The 20,865-nt window shown below is 37.3% G+C and overlaps 4 protein-coding genes and 1 pseudogene across 5 annotated transcripts; 1 reads left to right on the top strand and 4 right to left on the bottom strand.

The window, feature by feature from the left end:
• The first annotated feature begins 163 nt into the window (after positions 1-163).
• Positions 164-4,593, top strand: LOC110746119 (Xanthine/uracil permease family protein). Its single transcript, XM_088252132.1, has 13 exons — positions 164-585; positions 696-793; positions 1,082-1,258; positions 1,602-1,702; positions 1,791-1,866; positions 1,998-2,057; positions 2,159-2,343; positions 3,098-3,194; positions 3,272-3,417; positions 3,493-3,584; positions 3,711-3,788; positions 3,890-4,050; positions 4,160-4,593. Exons 1-13 carry the CDS (start codon positions 495-497, stop codon positions 4,370-4,372), a joined length of 1,575 nt encoding a protein of 524 aa, XP_088108258.1. The 5' UTR covers positions 164-494; the 3' UTR covers positions 4,373-4,593.
• Positions 4,594-4,789: 196 nt separating this feature from the next.
• Positions 4,790-8,258, bottom strand: LOC110746118 (O-fucosyltransferase family protein). Its single transcript, XM_021946334.2, has 10 exons — positions 7,642-8,258; positions 7,296-7,388; positions 7,101-7,200; positions 6,870-6,940; positions 6,708-6,796; positions 6,421-6,541; positions 6,202-6,345; positions 5,736-6,070; positions 5,390-5,630; positions 4,790-5,268 (listed from the first exon to the last, which is right to left on the bottom strand). The coding sequence occupies exons 1-10, from the start codon at positions 8,002-8,004 to the stop codon at positions 4,960-4,962; spliced, it is 1,866 nt and encodes a 621-aa protein (XP_021802026.2). The 5' UTR covers positions 8,005-8,258; the 3' UTR covers positions 4,790-4,959.
• Positions 8,259-9,202: 944 nt separating this feature from the next.
• Positions 9,203-10,225, bottom strand: LOC148295294 (putative LRR receptor-like serine/threonine-protein kinase At3g47570). The gene is made up of 2 exons (XM_088252127.1): positions 9,639-10,225; positions 9,203-9,519 (listed from the first exon to the last, which is right to left on the bottom strand). The coding sequence occupies exons 1-2, from the start codon at positions 10,003-10,005 to the stop codon at positions 9,203-9,205; spliced, it is 684 nt and encodes a 227-aa protein (XP_088108253.1). The 5' UTR covers positions 10,006-10,225.
• A 234-nt stretch (positions 10,226-10,459) lies between these two features.
• On the bottom strand, positions 10,460-13,038 carry LOC110746109 (uncharacterized; annotated as a pseudogene). Its single transcript, XR_015835264.1, has 4 exons — positions 12,471-13,038; positions 12,236-12,307; positions 11,775-12,134; positions 10,460-11,548 (listed from the first exon to the last, which is right to left on the bottom strand). The product of XR_015835264.1 is annotated as an uncharacterized LOC110746109 (transcript).
• A 2,816-nt stretch (positions 13,039-15,854) lies between these two features.
• LOC110746112 (uncharacterized) lies at positions 15,855-20,466 on the bottom strand. Its single transcript, XM_021946327.2, has 5 exons — positions 19,864-20,466; positions 19,670-19,741; positions 18,841-19,197; positions 16,408-18,399; positions 15,855-16,281 (listed from the first exon to the last, which is right to left on the bottom strand). Exons 1-5 carry the CDS (start codon positions 20,423-20,425, stop codon positions 15,911-15,913), a joined length of 3,354 nt encoding a protein of 1,117 aa, XP_021802019.2. The 5' UTR covers positions 20,426-20,466; the 3' UTR covers positions 15,855-15,910.
• Positions 20,467-20,865: the final 399 nt, after the last annotated feature.

The following is a 20,865-nucleotide window of genomic DNA, read 5'->3' as shown; positions in this document are numbered from 1 at the left end:
GAGTTGTGAAATTTAGTGGGAACAGTGTGGCAGGCAACGGTAACATCCAGTTTGGAAGTTCCTTAAAGGGCAATTTGGGAATATGAAAAATTGAACGGAACTTTTGTTAGTAGTAGTACATAAAGCAGAGAGAGAGAGATATAAACCCAAATCAACTTATTAATAGTGGGCGCCAACAAGTGCACATTTTTCCTCTCACTGCTTTCCAAGTCTCACACTTCAGCAGTGAACTCTCTTTCTCCTTCTCTCTCTATCTTTCTCTCTCTAGCCTTTTTTCTCAGTCCTCCTTTGCCTCCATCATCCATTAGCTTTTCTCTTTGTGCTTTTTTCATTATATTGACTATCTCTCATTCTCTCTAAAATTGGATTCCATTACATTCATTAAGCAACGAAACCCTGAAAGGATCTCTCTCCCTCTCTGTATTCTTTGCTACATTTGGTAGAAACCCATTTGTTTTTAGAGGCAGAAGAGCGTTGTGAAGTGGGCATAAGCCATGGCAGCTCCTAAACCAGAAGAGATAAGCCATCCACCAATGGACCAACTTCAAGGCTTAGAGTACTGCATTGACTCAAACCCATCTTGGGGTACGTTCATTTTTAGTGTTTTCTCAACCCCAAATCTCCATTAATTGGTTTGTTATCTTTTTTTCCTTCTCCATTTTGGTTCTTAATTTTTAATCTTATTTTAAAAACAGGGGAATCAATAGCTTTGGGTTTCCAGCACTACATTTTGTCCTTAGGAACTGCTGTGATGATCCCATCCTTCCTTGTTCCTTTTATGGGTGGCACTGATGTGAGCTCAATCTCATAATGATTTATCTGTCTTTTTTAGATTTTGTGGTTCACTTTCATTGATTCGTATATCTTTGTAACCTTTCCTTTAATTGCAGAGTAGATTCAAATATATTCTGTGTCTTTCTAAGTCCTGCTAATTTCTTGAAGAATAATAAGTGTCATTTTCAGATAGCAAAAAGAAAAAGGCTGTAGTGAATAGCAAAAATGTTGAATAGTAAAATTTGTGTGTTTTACAAAGGATTAATATAGACGATGAATGTGCTCCTTATTTAACTCATTTGATCAGGGTGACAAAGTGAGAGTGGTGCAGACTCTACTTTTTATTCAAGGAATCAATACACTTCTACAAACATTATTCGGAACCCGGTTACCAACTGTGATTGGAGGGTCTTACGCTTTCATGGTCCCAATTATATCCATAATTCATGATTCATCATTGACGAGTATTGAGGACGACCATATTGTAAGCTCAATTTTGATCTCACTTCTGAATTTGATTTGTTTTGGTGCAACTTGAAATGTGTTCTTGTGGTTGCCACTCCCAGGACCTGCTTGCTAATTGGCCTTATTCAGAATAAACTTGATAATTTTGAAAACATGATTATGATTGTTGTATTGTTGCTCACTATATAAATCCTTGCCAAAATTTCACTGAGCAACCAATTACTTAGTTGGAATTCCTTCATGCTCGCATTCTAGAATAAAGTTTCTCAAATCATTTAACTTAGTTTGGTGGTTTGTGAAATTTTGGGAGTATGCTTTATTATTCTTTGGAGAAAAATTAATAGCATTTCATGTATTTCTAGAGATTTCTTAACACCATGAGAGCAGTCCAAGGTGCTCTCATAGTAGCATCAAGCATACAAATCATTCTGGGATACAGTCAAATTTGGGCCATCTGTTCCAGGTACAAATTTTATCTCCGAATCAAGGAAGCAAGTTTTGGTATTTTCTATTTCATAGATGAATGAGAGCTTCTATCTTTCTCCTTACAGGTTCTTCAGCCCACTCGGAATGGTTCCTGTTATTTCATTGGTTGGTTTTGGCCTGTTTGATAGAGGATTCCCCGTGGTATAATAAAAACAACCATTTCCATTATTCTCAATTATTAATTTTCTCGAGTTTGGAAAGATGACAGTATTAACTTTCCCTATCACTTATTCCAGTACTCTTAACTTCCTTCACTTAATAATGCCTATCAGGTTGGAAGGTGTGTGGAAATTGGCATCCCCATGCTTATCCTTTTTGTAGTTTTCTCTCAGGTAATACTAATCTTTCTTCTGTAGTAGCATATGGTAGTTTGATGGTTGAAATTCATTCAATCTTCTTATTTGTGCTGTGTTTATCCTGTTGGTGTGAACAGTACCTGAAGAACTTTCATGCAAGACAGCTACCAGTACTGGAGCGATTTGCTCTTCTCATATCAATCACAGTGATATGGGCATATGCACACCTCTTGACCGCCAGTGGTGCATACAGACACCGCCCAGACGTAACCCAAGTCAATTGCCGAACTGACAAGGCCAACCTCATTTCTTCTGCTCCATGGTTGGTGCCAAAATTAGCTTTTATGGTTGCACAATCCGTGTTCACTTGCTCACTCTCAACATGCTTGAGAAATTTTCACTCAACCAAATGTTTCTGTAAAGTGCATTTTTAGCATTAAAAATAACGGAAGGGTCTTTGTTGTACCTTCATTCTTCAAATTGCTTGTGCATTGAAATGTGACACTGTCATTAGGACACATTTAATTTGTAGATATGTACATTTCTCCTCCTAAACAGGATAAAAATACCTTATCCTCTTCAATGGGGTGCCCCTACCTTTGATGCTGGCCATGCTTTTGGAATGATGGCTCACTCTCAACATGCTTGAGAAATTTTCACTCAACCAAATGTTTCTGTAAAGTGCATTTTTAGCATTAAAAATAACGGAAGGGTCTTTGTTGTACCTTCATTCTTCAAATTGCTTGTGCATTGAAATGTGACACTGTCATTAGGACACATTTAATTTGTAGATATGTACATTTCTCCTCCTAAACAGGATAAAAATACCTTATCCTCTTCAATGGGGTGCCCCTACCTTTGATGCTGGCCATGCTTTTGGAATGATGGCTCACTCTCAACATGCTTGAGAAATTTTCACTCAACCAAATGTTTCTGTAAAGTGCATTTTTAGCATTAAAAATAACGGAAGGGTCTTTGTTGTACCTTCATTCTTCAAATTGCTTGTGCATTGAAATGTGACACTGTCATTAGGACACATTTAATTTGTAGATATGTACATTTCTCCTCCTAAACAGGATAAAAATACCTTATCCTCTTCAATGGGGTGCCCCTACCTTTGATGCTGGCCATGCTTTTGGAATGATGGCTGCTGTTCTTGTTTCATTGATTGAGGTATAACTCAAACGAACTTGGGTTCCATTCAAGTATAGATGATATGAGTAAACTTAAACTAATGCTTATTTTGACAGTCAACTGGAGCATACAAGGCTGCATCACGTCTAGCAAGTGCCACAATACCTCCAGCACATGTTCTTAGTCGTGGAATTGGCTGGCAGGGGATAGGAATCCTACTTAATGGACTCTTTGGAACATTGACCGGCTCAACAGTATCTATGTAAGTATTGATGCTTCTTGCTCTTTAATATCTCCACTCAATGGAACCAGACTAATTTTTCGGAAAAAATTACAGAGAAAATGTGGGGCTTCTTGGAAGCACTCGTGTTGGAAGCCGTAGGGTCATTCAAATATCAGCTGGTTTTATGATATTCTTCTCCATGCTAGGTTAGTCCTGCACAAACATATGATGACTGGATGGCATATGTATTATTTTTCCTAACACAGACTCTTTCAATCGGTCTTCCACTTTTTAACTTGAATCATCACTAACTTGAATCATCGCTCTGGCAGGAAAATTTGGTGCTTTGTTTGCATCAATACCCTTCACTATATTTGCTGCTGCATATTGTGTATTGTTTGGTCTTGTTGGTGAGCATCCAATTTTACTTTTCTGTTTTAGATTTCATTAAGCATCTCTTCTCAACCTTTTATCTGCATCTAATTGTTAATCTATATTAATGTGTTCTCAGCTTCGGTGGGGCTATCCTTTTTGCAATTCACAAACATGAACTCGATGAGGAACCTCTTTATCACTGGTGTAGCTTTATTCTTGGGTTTGTCTGTTCCCGAGTATTTCAGAGAATACACTTTGAAGGCTTTTCATGGCCCTGCTCATACCAATGCCGGATGGGTGAGTTCCCCTAAAACCTCAGAATGGCAAGAACAGTTGATCAATTTTGAGCCATATTCAAGGGGGTAACGTCATCATTCATACTAACTTCTGCTTTTCTGATGTGCAGTTCAACGATTTTCTTAATACCATCTTCTCCTCATCTCCGACTGTGGCATTGATTGTCGCCGTTTTCTTAGATAACACACTCGAGTACAAGGACAGTGCAAGAGACAGAGGAATGCCATGGTGGGTCAAATTTCGAGCATTCAAAGGGGACAGCCGCAATGAGGAGTTTTACACTCTCCCTTTCAACCTTAACCGATTCTTCCCTCCATCTTAAGTGGTACCATTATTCCAGTGCCAGAAAAAGGAGATGTTTAGTGGAAAAACATCATTTCCAGATAGGGATTAGATCAGTCAGGAACCCGGTTGGAACTTGGAGGAGAAGTCAAACAATGACCCATGCAGGGAAAATGACAAGAGTCCTTCTGCTTCCCTATATTTTACTATTATATTTTGACTCGGATTATTCGGGTTTAATCCAATAAATTTAATTAATTACCCCTTGTGTCCAGTTTTGTTCATTATATTTGATCCTATTTTGGTGTAATTTTGAGAGTCGTTATTTTGACATGGCAAAGCTGAGTTACAAAGAGTTGTACTCCACCTCGCAGCTATAAATTTTTTGGTTAATGTTCAGATCTTCTTTGAAATGAATTACAGTCATAGAGATTATATAAATGGGAAAAAGAGAACCTTTACAAAACTAATGCAGCTGCCGCACTTTATATACCATCCCCTGGAGGAAGAAGATGAAAGAATCACATGTAATACGACACCAAAAGAAAACAGAGTTATTGTTGACTGGACAAAAACAAATGTCAAAACGATTGAAGAACATCCGAAGGGTTGCCAGATCGAGCACAGTTAGTGAGATTTGCACATGCACTGTTGGCATCTTGGCTGTCGATAAATGCTCCGACCAAACCTCCTCATGTGCACCCTTTGACCTTCCTCAATCATCTTCTTTACTCTGTCTTCAAAGCTGTTCCACTGTATGGTGCTATTCTCAGACAAAATTGCTGCTAGCCTCTTCTTGTTAGGCCGTAAAGTAGGAGCATGGCCGCCGCCATAGTAGGTTCGAAATCCAGACACTAGGGAGGATAGTTGGCTCCCAGAGTCAGTCATAGCAAACACATCCGCAGTTGCACAGGCAATGAAGTCCAATGCTGCTAACTGCACCAGAAAACCCCTAAATTTAGTAAGGCAACCAATTATGCATGAAGGGTCAAAATCTGTTATCCTCTAAAGGGTACATTACAATTTACAACTAAAAGGAATAAAAATGCTCAGTTACCTTAGAAGAGAAGTTTTGGAAAGGTGCAAGTTCGCTTGGTGTGAGGAGAGTTTCCTTCGTAACCAAATTAGGATAGAGGCTTGTGAAGGAATTCATCCTGGAATTTCCACCGTGTATTTGAGATCCAGCTAGATAAATATAAGTTCCATGCTTAAAACCTATACCAGCAAGAACTAGTCCTGCTTCTTCTGGTGTCAATGGACACCTCCCTAACTTTCTCAACTCTCTTGGAGAAACAGGCCTGCAAGTGCCAGTAACACACGGAAGATGCATCAGTTAACTAATATTGTCCACGAAACAAAACTAGAGAAAATAACAACTTCAGAAGCCAATAGAAAAAAAGTACTTTGAGTTCTTCAAGCGCTCAATGAGCAGAGGAAAATGGACTTCCCGGTAGGTTTGGAGTTCCTTTTTCTCACTTTCTCCACCTCCAAATTCACATAGGGAGTAGGCCACCATGTCAATCTCAAACCTCAAGTGTAGAGCGAGATATTTGGATGGACCTCTTGCAGCATCATGCTCTTTTGAGGGACTGCTGTGCATGAAGTTTCCAAGCAATTGTTTGTCCAACATACTCAGTGCAGCATCATATTTTCTTATCCTTCTGACCAACAACGAACCAACATGCTGGATTTCGGGCACAAATTTCAAAGCATGAAAGTTACATTTGCATCTTAGTCTCTGCAATAGATTGGAAAACATGTTACTGCATCACAAAAGCATTGAAAATAACAATAAAGCCCATTTATAACCAACAATGTCCTGCTCAACTCCCATAATAAAATGTCTATGTTCAAATATCCAAGCTATACCTGAAGCTCAGAAGGCAATGGATCAAAGCCTAGTCGATTCCCATATCCCAGTAAGTGAACGACTCTATTTCGCAAGAGAAGGGGTAGTACAACTCTGATATAATCAATGGGTTTTGCCTCCTTCACAAGATCTGCATCAGTAATCTGGAAAGAGAAGAAGGTAATCAGTTTTCAAAATTGCTTCACAAATTAAAGTAATCATATAGGAGAATGACATACAAGGCTACTGATTGCTTCAAGGTCTAGTGATTTCAAGTGAGATGGGAGTTCCTTGACAACTTTTACTTCATCCTTCAGTACATCCATAAAATGTTCTTCTTGGTAAATATCACCAAATTGGCTGCACTTACAATGAATAAACCAAACTTAGTACTCTGTACAAATCACTAAATGTATGCATGCATCAATAATTATTTCAAAACCACAACATCAACATAGGCTTACTGAGACACATCAAATTGAAGCTTTTAATGATATTTAAAAATGATCAGAAAATTATCTCAAACCTCGGATCATTCCATACATTGCTGTAAAGAAATCTTGGAAGAACAAGAGTAGCATTAAGAAGAGATGCCACAGCAACAGCATTGCAAATCTGTGAGCAATTGAAATAGCCTGGTCAGCCCTGTCAGCATACATAAGGCAATCATCACAAGTTGAATACTTACCGCAACTCGTTGTTGATTGAGACCACCATTTGCACTGACTACTATGTAACCATTACTTTTCTTGTATTTCCCTGAGGGAAGAGCATAAAACCAATTGACTAAGTAACAGGAAGAAGGGTTTTAATTATAGAAATATTTTACCACTAAATAATTTAAGACCTAATACAGTCATTATTAGTTATCTCAGTGGTAGTACTTGAAAAAGAAGTTGGGATGAGAATAATCAAGTACCTAGGCTTGGTGAAACTTTTCTGTCTGCACAAGGTTTCCATGCAGCAACCTGCCTGTATGGTTCTTTCCATAAAGTTGACAACTCTGGCTTAAACTCTTTCTAAAGCAAAAGATTTAGGTGAGGAAAAAAAGGAAGATCCAATAATCAAATATAACAAAATCCGAGTCAAAATACTATAAAGTTATGAAGCAAACCTCTGCAAGGGCGCCTTTTGCCAACTTTAGAAGTCGGTCATACATCTGTACTGGTGCTTTTTCTTTCATAAGGTAGGCATCCCTGTCCTCCTCCTTTGGAAACAATTGTAACAGATTAAAAATGATGATAAATGGCATCCGATTGCATATTCATGAGTTGGTAAACAGAAAAGCTAGAAAAATGAAAAATGGAGGAAACTGGACTCATCCTTGAACCTATGAATGAAGATATTTGTAGCTTTAACCAATACTCGGAACATATGGATGTATGCTTAGAGTGACTCCTGCTAATTTTGACTGCTAATTAGTAAAAGGAGCATGCGTACAGTATGATCAAATGTCGTACCTTAAGGACGGGAAGTTTTCTTATAGCTGAACTATTCTGAAGAACCATAGAATCAAAAATGGACACCAGAAAAGAATCAAGCAGGAGAAGGAAACCCATCAGAGCAAACACAAAAATGATTGAACGGACGTCCTTTCGAAGCCACAAATGCTTTTTCCCCACAAAACTCCCCTTACAAGTAGTATATTTCACAGAATCATTTCTCAGACCATGAAGCAACAACATTTTGGAATTCAAATGGTTATCTCCCCCTGGCATTCTCCTCCCAACATTAGAAGGATCATAGTCTTTAGTCCCTGACGATAAGTCATCATCAATCTGTGGCTCAGGACGTGGACTTCTTGGGGACCCTTGCTTCCCCATTAGACTGTTTATCTTTCAACAATGCTTCAATGAGCACACCATTACCGTTCTAGTTTCCCAAATGTGTCAAGAAAAATATCAGCCAGTGATGAAACCGAGAGCAGAAAATCACTTCTAGCAACAAGCACAAGAAACAACTCTAGAAGGTTGCACCACCCTCTAAATCTATGATATTTTTGTTCTCCAAAACGACCCGCCAACCCATTAGACCATGTGAGGAAAATTCAGGTTTGGTGTCACACATTGGCATATCAAGAATGAGAAAAATATATGGTCGGAGCAGAACAATCAAGATATGAATTAAAAGTGAAGCTAAGAAGTAGTTGAAAATGAAACACATAAGCAAAGGAGTGAAATGCAAGCGAAAAATGAAAACTCAGCTTTACCAATTAAATATTAAAAAAGAAAACTAAACTTGTAGACCAAGAATACTCTGTAAGTTATATATGTATGTATACATATTACTTACACATGGAATAACTACATTCTACCAACCAAAACAGACATCGGTTCTGACTCTTGAGCTTTCTGGGTTTCCATTGTCAAAAGGGAAGGGTATGAAGATGTTGCAAAGAGGAAGAAAAGTTTCAGCAAAATGCTACCCTTTTTAGTTTATTTTTCGGTTGGTTTGTTAGATTTGGCGGGCCCTTTCAACCAACTAAAGCTACAAAACAGAAATTGGGACTATGACCCTCTGCTAGAATGTAATTTGCTGATATGGGCTTTATCTTGATTTATTATACGAAAGTAAGCTAATAGTTCTTGAACCCATACAAAATTTTGATTTGAAAATTATGATCCTATGATTCTCATTTCTCATCCTTTGAAAGAACCCAATTCTAACAAACCCTAATATCTTACTTTTCTTGAATCGAAATACCTAAAAAATAGGAAATTCGTTCTCGACAGTGATATATGTTGTATATGTAAATCCTAAAGAATTAAAAATATGTATTTGGAAAAAAAAAAAAAAAAAAAAAAACCCTATGTAAATAGCAAGCCCTGCCAAGATCTGCTATAAGCCCAAAGATAGGCCCAAAAAAATTAAACAAAACATGTGACGCCCAGATTGTCCAAAGGAACAAAAAGAACGAGCAAACTGCATATACAATATTTGAAGGGAAAACCAAAAACCAAAACTAACACTTGACATCTCCTGCGCCCTTCAAAAACTTGATCTTGATTTTGTTTAGTGTGGCTACATACTTATCCTCTCTTCTGGTGATTCTGCAGAACATTTTAGGGCTAATCTCATAATGGATGACAAACAATCCATCTTGCTCACAAAATCATCATCATCATCATCATCATCATCCTCTGTCCTAAGTAAGTTGGCATCCCCAACTTCATCTATTATTGCATATGGTAATAGTGAATTTGCAATCCATTGCTTTAAATTCATTTCCCCAGCAAACATCTCATCTGTTGGCTTCCTTTTTGTGAATGTTTCCATAAGCACGATACCAAAACTATACACATCCCCTCTTGTTGAAACTATTCCTTCCCTTCCATACTCTGCATGCAACATGTGAATTTTTAAACATTATATAATATATAATGATAAGACCAACTCAATTCCTTCATAAAGACAACATATTTATGAAAAATTGAAAGATAGCTGCAATAGTAATCACCTGGAGCCGTATACCCAATTGTGGCTAGAGTCATAGTTTGGGTCATAGAATCTCTTCCACCCAAGAGTCTTGAAATTCCAAAATCGGCGACATGTGCAGTCACATCATTATCTAGTAGTATGTTACTCGGCTTCAAATCACAGTGGACAATAGGTATTGAATAACCATGATGAAGGTATTCCAATGCCGACGCAACATCTGTCATTATATTCAACCTCTCCAGGATATTCAAACAACAGTTTTGCGAATACAACCACTTCTCAAGGCTCCCATTAGGCATGTATTGCAGTACCAAGGCTTTGAAATCAATTTGACTGCAACAACTAATGATTTTGATAAGGTTTCGATGTCGAATATTGCTTAGCATTTCACAAAACCCCCAGCACCAAGCAAGTTGCTTTCACTAAATCCATTTGTCGCCCTTACAAGTTCATGGTGTGAAACTCTTCTCACAAATTGGGGTAACAGGGTAGTATCTGTGGCAGCTTTCACATTCCTTTTCCTGCGTAGTATCAACACAAACACGGTGGCCACTAAGAGAATTGCTGATATGACCCCTGGAATAATATACTTCAAGGAGGATTTACTAGCTTTCTCTGAATGTGGTTGAAGTGTACTATTTTTGCATGCTGGAACATGGAGCCGAGCTGCACCACAGAGCGCACCATTTGAGACAAATGATTGAGCAGAGAAGTTTTCGAAAGGTCCGCTTTTTGGAATTTCTCCTTGGAGTCTGTTGAATGACAAATTCAAATACTTGAGACCCAAGAGTGCTTCAAGAGACTTCGGAATCACTCCAGACAGATTGTTTCTGGATAAATCCAAGAGTTCTAGGCTTAGCAAGTTACCAAATGAACTGGGAATGGTGCCTTCTAAATTATTATCTTCCAAGGAGAGTCTAATCATATTCTGAAGACCCCCAATGCTGCTTGGTATTTTTCCGGACAGATTGTTATTTGATAAATCTATATCTATCACAACTTTCAATTTTCCAATATCTTCTGACAGAGGTCCTAGCAGAGAATTGGATGACAAGTTTAGGTGCAATATATCTGTAAGGTCCCACAAGGTATATGGTATTGTTGAAGTTAAGAAATTGGACTGTAAGGATAGAGTTCTTAATGTTGCAGTTAGATTGCCTAAGCATGAAGGTATAGAACCAGAGAGTTGATTATCACCCAAAACTAATTCAGCTAGGTTGCCTAGTTGACAAAGTTCAGATGGGATGTGTCCTTGCAACTTGTTGTCATTCAAATACAAACCTTGGAGATTCTGCAGTCTTCCCATTGTTTTTGGAATTGATCCATTGAATTGGTTGTTTCGCAGGTCTAAGAATATCAAGCTGTTCAAGTTTCCAATATCATCGGGAATGTTACCCCTCATGTTGCAAATGCTTATATCAAAATACTGAAATGATGAAGAGAGATTCCCAAATGAAACAGGAAGAGTGGCATTTAATGGATTTCCTTGCAAAACTAATGACGTCAAATTTCTAAGATTAGCCAAACAAGAGAGAATGTTTGCTTCCGGAGTAGAAGTATCGATCCTCAAATTATTCGTGTGTAAGTTAAGCCACTGGAAGGAATTTGTTGAGGAGCAGAGCGTCCTAGGAATAAACCCAGAAAATGAGTTAGTAGCAATGTCTAGGGTCGTGAGCTTAGAAGCATTGAAAATGGAGTGGGGAATCACTCCACTGAGGTTGTTCTTTCCTGCAAGAAGCTGTTGTAGGTTTGGAAGCCCAAGGCCTATGTTTGCTGGGAGGCTACCTGAGAGCTGATTAAGACCAAGTGATAATACTATTATCGTGGAGATATTGAAGATTCTGGATGGGATGAGACCATGGAGATTGTTAACCCCGAGTGTCAAAATCTCTAAATTTCGAAGATCACCAATCTCATGTGGTATGGTACCTGCCAAAATTCAGCACCCTTGCTAGTTTAACTTTGTAGCCTTAGCAGTGCACTTCAAAATTGGATTCAAGATTTATGAATATAATCAAATAATGATTAGGGTATGCTTAGTACGTTGAACCATTCGTGATTATCTATGTATTTGTTGACAAATAATCAAATAATGATAAAGCAAAATAAGAACAGCAGAATAAGATGAACAGAGTAGACAATATTCTACATGTACCTGTCAAATAGTTGTAGCCACAATAAAACCCCCTTAACTGGGTCAAGTTCCCGATGTTTGTGGGTAAGCTTCCATGGAAGTTGTTTCCAGACAATTTTAATACAAGAAGCTGTCTGCATTGCCAGAACTTAGATGGCAGTGGACCATCAAACTGGTTGTAGGCCAAATTCAAGTCCTGAAGACTTGGAAGATGCTGACATATATTGTCTGGAATACTACCAGTCAAGTTGTTTCCTATTAGAGTCAAAGTAGACAAAGAAGACATGTTGAAGAGAGACACAGGAACATGCCCTTCTAGGGCATTCCACTGCACAAACAAGATCTCCAGCTTATCTAAAGTGCCGATCTCGTTTGGAATTTCTGAAAAATCAACCCGTATACATTAAACTCATGATCATCAAACCTGAGTCATAAGGTTATTATATAGATACATATATATTAAACCCGAGTCATATATATACCTTTGAAATTGTTGAAGTCCAGGTTTATCTCCTTCAGCATTGTTAAGTTCCCTATTCCTCTCGGTATGCCACCTGTTACATATATGTACCACAGAAGAAGAATGAGAAAAGAAAAAAAGAACAAATAGAAATAAGCTTATCTTATAGATATGTTACCAAGATTTTAATGAATTGGTCTCTAAATAATGATTAGGAGGAGTTAATTCAATATTATAGCTTGTTGGTACGTACGTACCCGATAGTAGGTTCTTTTGCAGATCAATTACTTGCAGTGTAGATAAGTTGAAGAAAGCAGTGGGTATTCCTGAAAACTGATTTCCACCCAAATCAATGTTTCGAAGTTTGGGGAAGGATCCGAACCATGATGGAATTTCTCCTGTGATGAAGTTGTTGTATGCAAAATTAATTAGTTCCAATCGGTGTAAGTAAGCCAATTCCTGGGGCAAGGTACCATGGAAACTGTTATTTCTTAAGCGCAGCTCAACAAGAAAAGATAGGTTGCCTAGGTGCGGAGGTATGGTGCCTGTGAGACTCATGTAAGAAAGATTCAGGACTGAAACTCTCAAGTGGCGGGCACCACAAGTAATGCCAACCCAGCTGCAAATAGAGGTAGTGGTGGACCAGTTGGTCAAGATGTTCTGAGGGTCACTAGTGATATGGGATTTGAGAGCAAGAAGAGCAGATTGGTCTGTGGTGATGTCGGTTTCTGCTGCTACTGCAACAGTTAAGTTATAAATATATATAGAACAGGACGGGACCAACATCAAAATTATTGACGACAGGAGGAGACGAGTTCTCTGCATTTTGCGCATATGGCTGGAGATTTGTAAATGTGGAATTGTTGCCAACAGTTAACACTATATGAAAACCAAGGACAAAGAGAAGTATGTTCATATAGGATGGAAGTTCAAAGTTTTTTCTTTTCGAATGAAAACTTTGGATTTATGATTAAGACTGGCCAACAACAAAAGATTTTATTGACTAAGAGGAGTCAGATAAAGCTGCTTGGAGTTTTTCTTTATCAGATACATCAATCGGAAGGAGGGAAGTAGTGCCTTCGTCAACCCAACTACCATACATATACATATAAAATATGTTTATCAAATTATCAGTACAACACAGAACTTAACGTGCCAAATGCAGGCCAAGGTATCCATAGACAGTAGATTCATCCACGAGACAGTTCACATTGGGAACTTTCCAGGTCCATTGACATTCAAATGGTGCCCAAAGGGTCGAAGGGTCAGCTAGAAAACACACACACTATGTCCCAATGAAAGAGGGACACTTATTATTATAATAGTCATCAAGCAGATTATAGGATATCAATAGATGATGTTAAGTTTCGTACACTACTAACAAAATCTCTGTGGTTTTAGCATAACGCTTTACCTGTACAATGGCCCTTAATATCCACGGCACTCTCCACAGTGCTGCTACAAGAATTTGCATCTAAAACCTGAAAGTACCCCCCAAAAAAAAAAAAATTACTAACTGATCTTGAGAAAAATGACAAAATGGTTGTTTTCAAAATTTGTGAAAAATCTAAATATGAGCAGAGATGTATGTTGGAGAAAAGAAAATTAGCAATGCCAAAACTAGCAAAGGGGGTCTTGTAATTATTACCCAAAACGTACTAAACGATGAGAGCTAGTTTGGAACTAAAGGCGAGGGATTTGCTTCTTATTATTTTTTAAATTTTTATGAAAGGGCTTTGCTTTAGGTTTGTGGGATAATTGGATTATTGGAGTAAACAGAAAGCATGAAGCTTCAGACCCAAAACCTAATCTTTCCTTCCCCAATGCACCAAATTCACCATCTCTATCAAACAAGAATGAGAAATAATTATTCCTCACATTATGGAGTAGTATAAATTAGATTTTCTGGAGGATGAATTCAACAATTGAGTTAAAATCTGGTTAAAGGGGGGCTTCAGAAAATCCCTAACCCTAGAATTGGGATATTGGGAGGGCAGGAGAGAGAGTGGCAAGCGCGCGCCCAAAATCACATGGGGAAAAAGCGCCAAATGAACAGAGGCTTTCAGCCCAACTGCCCAACACTTGGGTTGCTTGCGTCCAAAGCCCAAGGGGCCTTTTTTTTTTTTGGTTTTCTTTTGCAGGAGCCCAAGTGATTGTTTAGCATAATAATTAATTGTTGAATAACAGAACAAAAAATTAATTAATCAATTGTTGCTTCTTGTGCTTTTGGTTTGAACTTAGCTAGATAAAATTAAACAAACAACGACTTCACGAGTATTAAATTAATTAAGTACATTTTCACACATCCTATAAATCAATGCAATAGAGCCCTAATACATAAATATGAGTAATGCTACACTTACCATATTTTTATCCTATATTTCTATATCACATGCAGGGCCGGCCCTTGGCCAGGGCAACTAGGGCCATCGCCCGGGGCCCACAATTGATTGGGGCACACAAATTTTTTTTAATCTATATATATATATATATATATGCATATGCAAAAAAAGGAAAATAAAAACTACAAGTAAAAGGGCATATGTGATATTAGTTGAGAGTTTTACTTGGTATTATAAAACAATAATAAAAAAGAATGATGCCAACAACGTCCTTATTTTTTCCCAAGAAGCAAACCTCTCCCTCTCCGTCTGCAGCTTTACTTTGAAATCAATTTCTAATTCTAATTCTCTCTGGAACTAAGTGTGGATGGAACAAAGCCATATTTTGAGTTGAAAGCTGATTATTCTCTCCGAAATTGGGAGCACCAACACCAAAGCACAGCATACAAGACCCAAAATTCAGGTTTTATTGTTCTTTCTTTGTCTTCATTTAATTTGTTTTACTTTTATTGTTCTTGATTGCTTGTGTGTTTATGCTAAATTTTTAAAAATGTTTCCTAAAAAGCAACTTTCTGGAAATCTCAAAAGACAAAAAAAGAAAAAGGAAGAAGAAATTGCTCAAAACCTAAGAGGATCTTTAAATAAATATTTCCTTAAAAACAGTGAGGTACCAAATTTAGCTGAAGAACATAATGAAAATGAGAACGAAAAAGAAAAAGAAATTGAAATTAATTTGAACCGTGAAGTACCAAATTTAGCTGAAGAACATAATGAAAATGAGAACACAAATGAAAATGAAATTGAAACTAGTTTGAACATTTATAATAGTATAATTGATGATTTTGCTTCTAAAACTGCAACAAGAAGACATTTTAAATGATCTTTTGTGATTAGGATTTCATTGCTATTTTTATTTTGTAGGTGCATATGAAGGTGAAGCATAGGGACATGCAAGTTAATTTGTTGTTGATTGTAATGTTTTCAAACAAGGTTTTAATGAGACCCAAAGTGTTTTATATCATCGGTTGTAAACTCTTATAATTTTAATAAAATTTATTATTTAATAAAAAATTGTAATTATATTTATTTATTTGTTGATAAAGGGCACATTCTTAAACTTTGGCCCTAGGCCTTAAATCACCCAGGGCCGGCCCTGATCACATGATGTGGCATGTCATATCATATACCACATCAATTAAATCTCAATGAAGTATATTTTAATAAAGAAGAAAAAAAAGGTGTTAATCACATACATTAGTTGATGTGGTATATACACATCAGCTGCCACATCATGTGGTATAGAAATGTGGCAAGATTAGTATTATTCATAAATCATTAGGACAAAACAACAAATGCTAACACAACACATCTCCTGCAGCATCTTTCAAAAGCTTCATCTTCATTTTACTGAGGTTGACTGCAGCATCTTGCATATTTATCCTCTTCTGTGGTGATTTTGTAGAACAAGCTAGAGCTAATCTCATAATGGATGATAAGCAATCTCTCTTGCTCACAAAATCATGATCTGCCTCTGTCTCTAGCAAATTGGCATCTACCACTTCAACTATTGCATCTTGTAATATTGAATATTCAATCCATTGCTTTAAACTCATTTCCCCAACAAACATCTCATTTGTTGGCTTTCTTTTTGTGAATGTTTCCATGAGAACAATACCAAAACTGTACACATCCCCTCTTGTGGAAACTATTCCTTCTGTCCCATACTCTGCAATATGTATGTAAGTGAACTTTATACATATGATGTAATTAAATTATAAACTAACCTTCTCATAAAGATAAAGAAAACATTTATAAAATTAAAAGATAAAACTAGCTAGCAACAGTAAATCACCTGGAGCCATATACCCAATTGTGGCTAGGGTCATGGTCTGGGTAATAGAGTCTCCTCCACCCAAGAGTTTTGCAATTCCAAAATCAGCAACATGTGCAACCATATCATGGTCTAGTAGTATATTGCTGGGCTTCAGATCACAGTGGACAATGGGTATTGGATAGCCATGGTGAAGGTATTCCAATGCCGATGCAATGTCTATCATTATATTTAACCTCTCTATGATATTCAAGGAGCGGTAATTTTCAGAATACAGCCACTTCTCAAGGCTCCCATTTGACATGTAGTTCAGTACCAAGGCTTTGAAATCAATTTCATTGCAACTACTGATGATCTTGATGAGATTTCGATGACGAATATTGCTCAGCATTTCACATTCACTATCAAGAGTCTTGAAAGCCCCTTCTAGCTCTAGATTGAACACTTTTACCGCAACCTCTGTCCCATTTGGAAGTGTTCCTTTATATACGGAACCAAAACCTCCAGTGCCAAGTAAGTTGCTTTCATTAAACCCATTTGTCGCCCTCAGAAGTTCTTGGTATGAAACTGTTCTCCATTGCAGTTGAGGCAACAAGGTAGTCTCTTCTGCAACTTCCACATTCCTTTTTCTGCGTAGTATAAATACAGATATAAAGATCCCTAGAAGCATTGCTGACAAGATCCCTGGAATAATATACTTCAAGACAGATGTACTCGCCAGTGTACTATTTTTGCATGGTGGAACGTGGAGCCGTGGTGCACCACAGAGCGCACTATTTGAGACAAACGATTCTGCAGAGAAGTTTTGGAAAGGTCCACCTGATGGAATTTCTCCTTGGAGCCTGTTGGAAGACAAATTCAGATACTTGAGATGCAAGAGTGTCTCTAGAGACTTTGGAATCACTCCAGACAGATTGTTTGTGGATAAATCTAAGAGTTCCAGGCTTATCAAGTTGCCAAATGAATTGGGAATAGCGCCTCCTAAATTATTATTTGCCAAGGAGAGATTAACTAAATTCTGAAGACCCCCAATGCTGCTTGGTATAATACCAGAGAAATGGTTATTCGATAAATCTATATCTGTCACAACTTTCAAATATCCAATACCTTCTGAGAGAGATCCAGCTAAAGAATTGGATGATAAGTTTACCTGCAGAATGTATGTAAGACCCCACAAGGTATATGGTATTGTTGAATTTAACAAATTAGACCCTAATGATAGTCTTCTTAGAGCTGCTAGATCACCCAAGCAGGCAGGTACAGAACCAGAGAGTTGATTACCACCCAAACCCAAGTCACCAAGGTTTTCTAGTTGACAAAGTTCATAGGGTATGTGTCCTTGCAACTTGTTATCATTCAAATACAAAACTTGGAGATTCAGTAGTCTTCCCATTGTAGCTGGTATTGATTCACTCAATTGATTGCGTCCCAAGTTCAAGAGTACCAAGCTGCTCAAGTTGCCAATATCATTTGGAATGTTACCCCTCAAGTTGCAAATGCTTAAATCTATGTATTGAAGTGAAGGAGAGAGATTTCCAAGCGAAACAGGAAGTGTGGTATTTAATGGATTGTTTACCAAGTGTAATCTCCTCAACTTTTGAAGATTAGCCATACAAGATAGAACGTTTAGTTCTGGAGTAGAAGTATCGATCGTCAAATTATTCTCCTCAAAGTTAAGCAACTGAAGGTTTGTCAAGGCATAGAGTGTGCTAGGAATAAACCCAGTAAATGAGTTAGTGGCCATGTCTAGCTTTGTGAGCTTAGAAACATTTGAGATGAACTTGGGGATTGGTCCAGTGAGTTTATTTATTGATAAAAAAAGCTCTTGTAGGTTTGGCACCCCAAGGCCTGTGTCTGCTGGGAGACTACCTGAGAGCTGATTACCAGTAAGTGAAATTGTTGTTAAGGTGGAAATATTGAAGATTGTGGATGGGATAAGTCCATGGAGATTGTTAACATGGAGTGCCAACATCTCTAAATTTTGAAGATTGCCAATCTCATCTGGTATAGTACCTGCCATAAAACAATGGGTATGCACCCAACTTTAATTCCACATTTCATTGGATTCTTAGAAGCTTCAGCTCACTGTACATATAGATCATTAATGTAATCACACCACATGGTCTTTTAAAAGGAAAATAAAAATGCAGAAACGATCCTTGTTTTAAACAAACTTGGGAAAATTGGGCATATCCAGTCGAGGAAGGATGGTAATAAGTTCTTGTAAGGTCCAATTTTTGTATTGAAATATTCTCTTAAGCCAAACAAGCTGCAGGTTCGGTATTTGACCTTGTTGGTTGCTTCAGGTAATTTAATATTATATATATAGTATGTCATTAGTTTGACTATCTCCCAACATTTATTAAGAAATCAATAGGTAATGATCAATCATGACAATAACCACATAATAAATAAAATAAATAGAGTTGACCCGGGGCGGTAGATAGTATGTACCTGTCAAATTGGTGAAGCCAAGATGAATGATCTTTAGCTGGGTCAAGTTGCCAATATTTTTGGGTATGCTTCCAGAGAAACTGTTATACGACAATGACAGTTGAAGCAGCTCTTTGCATTGCCATAATTTGGATGGAAGTGGGCCGTCAAGTTGGTTGTAAAGCAAATACAACCCTTGAATAACAGGAAGATGTTCACATATGTTGTCTGGAAGACTACCATTCAAGCTGTTTCCAGATAGAGCCAGATTTTTCAAAGAAGACATGTTGAAGACAACATTAGGAATATGACCTTTTAGAGCATTGAATTGCATCGACAAGAACTGCAGCTCTATACTGCCGATCTCTTTTGGAATTTCTGAAAATTCAACACATACGTATTATACTCATAACAAACAGGCCCAACATAATGCACAGGAAAAACAAATTAATGTATCTCACACCTATTTGGCTATAAATGGAGGATTATCTTACATGTTGTGGTGCAATAATGTTCGAAATTATTATAACGAAACCTTAAAGCTGTTAAGATATGAAATCATTGTAAATATATTCTTTCCTAGCTTGTATATTCGTCGGCTCAAGTTAGGATTCCAGGTTAATTACTAAATTGTAGGATCTAAACGTAGGGTGCTTGTACTAGGCACTGCTATATAAATCGTTGTATATATTCAACGTTGTGAATATTCAAAATATATCAAATACCAATTTTTACAAAAAACACCCTGCAGTTGCATGTCAGCTTTGATTTCTAGCAATATTACTAGATGGAAAGCACATAAAACATCAGCAAATAATATCAGAAGGTGGGAACTTAAGTCAGTCTGTACCTTCGAATTTGTTATAGTCGAGGTATATCTCCTTCAACATGGTTAAGTTTGCGATGTCTCTCGGTATGCTACCTGTCAAATACGTAACATGTACATGTTCAATATGTGCAATTGGCAAGATATTAAAAAGGCACGAAAAAAAAAACAAAGTTTTATGTTATATATTAGTAATGTGTTAATTAAAAGGTACGTACCTGATAGTTGGTTATTGTTGAGATTGGTTACTTGAAGTGAAGATAAGTTGAAGATAGAAGTGGGTATGGAACCTGAAAATTGATTGCCATACAAGTTGAAGGTTTCAAGTTTGGGGAAGGAGCCAAACCACGATGGAATGGTTCCCATAAAGTTGTTGTATCCGAAGCTAATCAACTTCAGCCGGTGTAAATAAGACAATTCTTGGGGCAAGGTGCCATGAAAGCTATTGTTTCTCAAGCGCAGCTCAACAAGAAACGAGAGGTTTCCAAGGTGCGGGGGAATGGTGCCGGTGAGTCCCATGTAAGAAAGGTTCAAGACTGCAACTCTAAGGTGGCGAGCACCACAAGTGACGCCAACCCAGTTGCAAACAGAGGTGGTGGTTGACCAGTTGACCAAGATGTTTTGAGGGTCAGTGGTGATATAAGATTTGAGAGCAAGAAGAGCAGACTGGTCTCTGCTGATGTTGGTTTGTGCTTCTGTCATGGTTAAGTTTGCCATATATAAAGAATAAAAGTGTACAAGAGACAACAAGAGGAAACGAGTTCTGTCCATTTTGTGCATGTGGCTGGAGATGTATGCAAATGTGGAATTGTTGACAGTGCTTTCTGGAAAAGCTAGAAGGGAAAAGCAATGAGGAATCGATCACAACTTCAACGATTAAGAAAAATGAGGGAAAAAGAAGAGAAGAAAACAATCGATCCTTGCCAATTTTAATTTTAATCTTAATTTTTTGTTGTAGTAAAATAAAGTATGAACATAATTGATAAAATAAAATTTCATAGTTGTAACATTTGTGTTCTTTTTTCTCTTGACGAAGACATTTGTGGAATATTACTAGTTTTTGACAAAGACTATATTTGACGAAACAACCTATTACTTATCTTTAGAATGATCACTGGTATAAAAAAAAGAAAGAATGATCACTGATCAATAATTCTTAATTAAATTAATATGGTGGTAAGCTTCTTAAATATTTTTCTATACATTAATATAAAAAAGAC

This window comes from Prunus avium, chromosome 4 (assembly GCF_965620075.1).
Source record: "Prunus avium chromosome 4, drPruAviu1.hap1.1, whole genome shotgun sequence".
NCBI classification, from domain to species: Eukaryota; Viridiplantae; Streptophyta; class Magnoliopsida; order Rosales; family Rosaceae; genus Prunus; species Prunus avium.
Note: the sequence above shows the minus strand (reverse complement) of the source record. Positions and strands in the feature narration are given on the sequence as shown.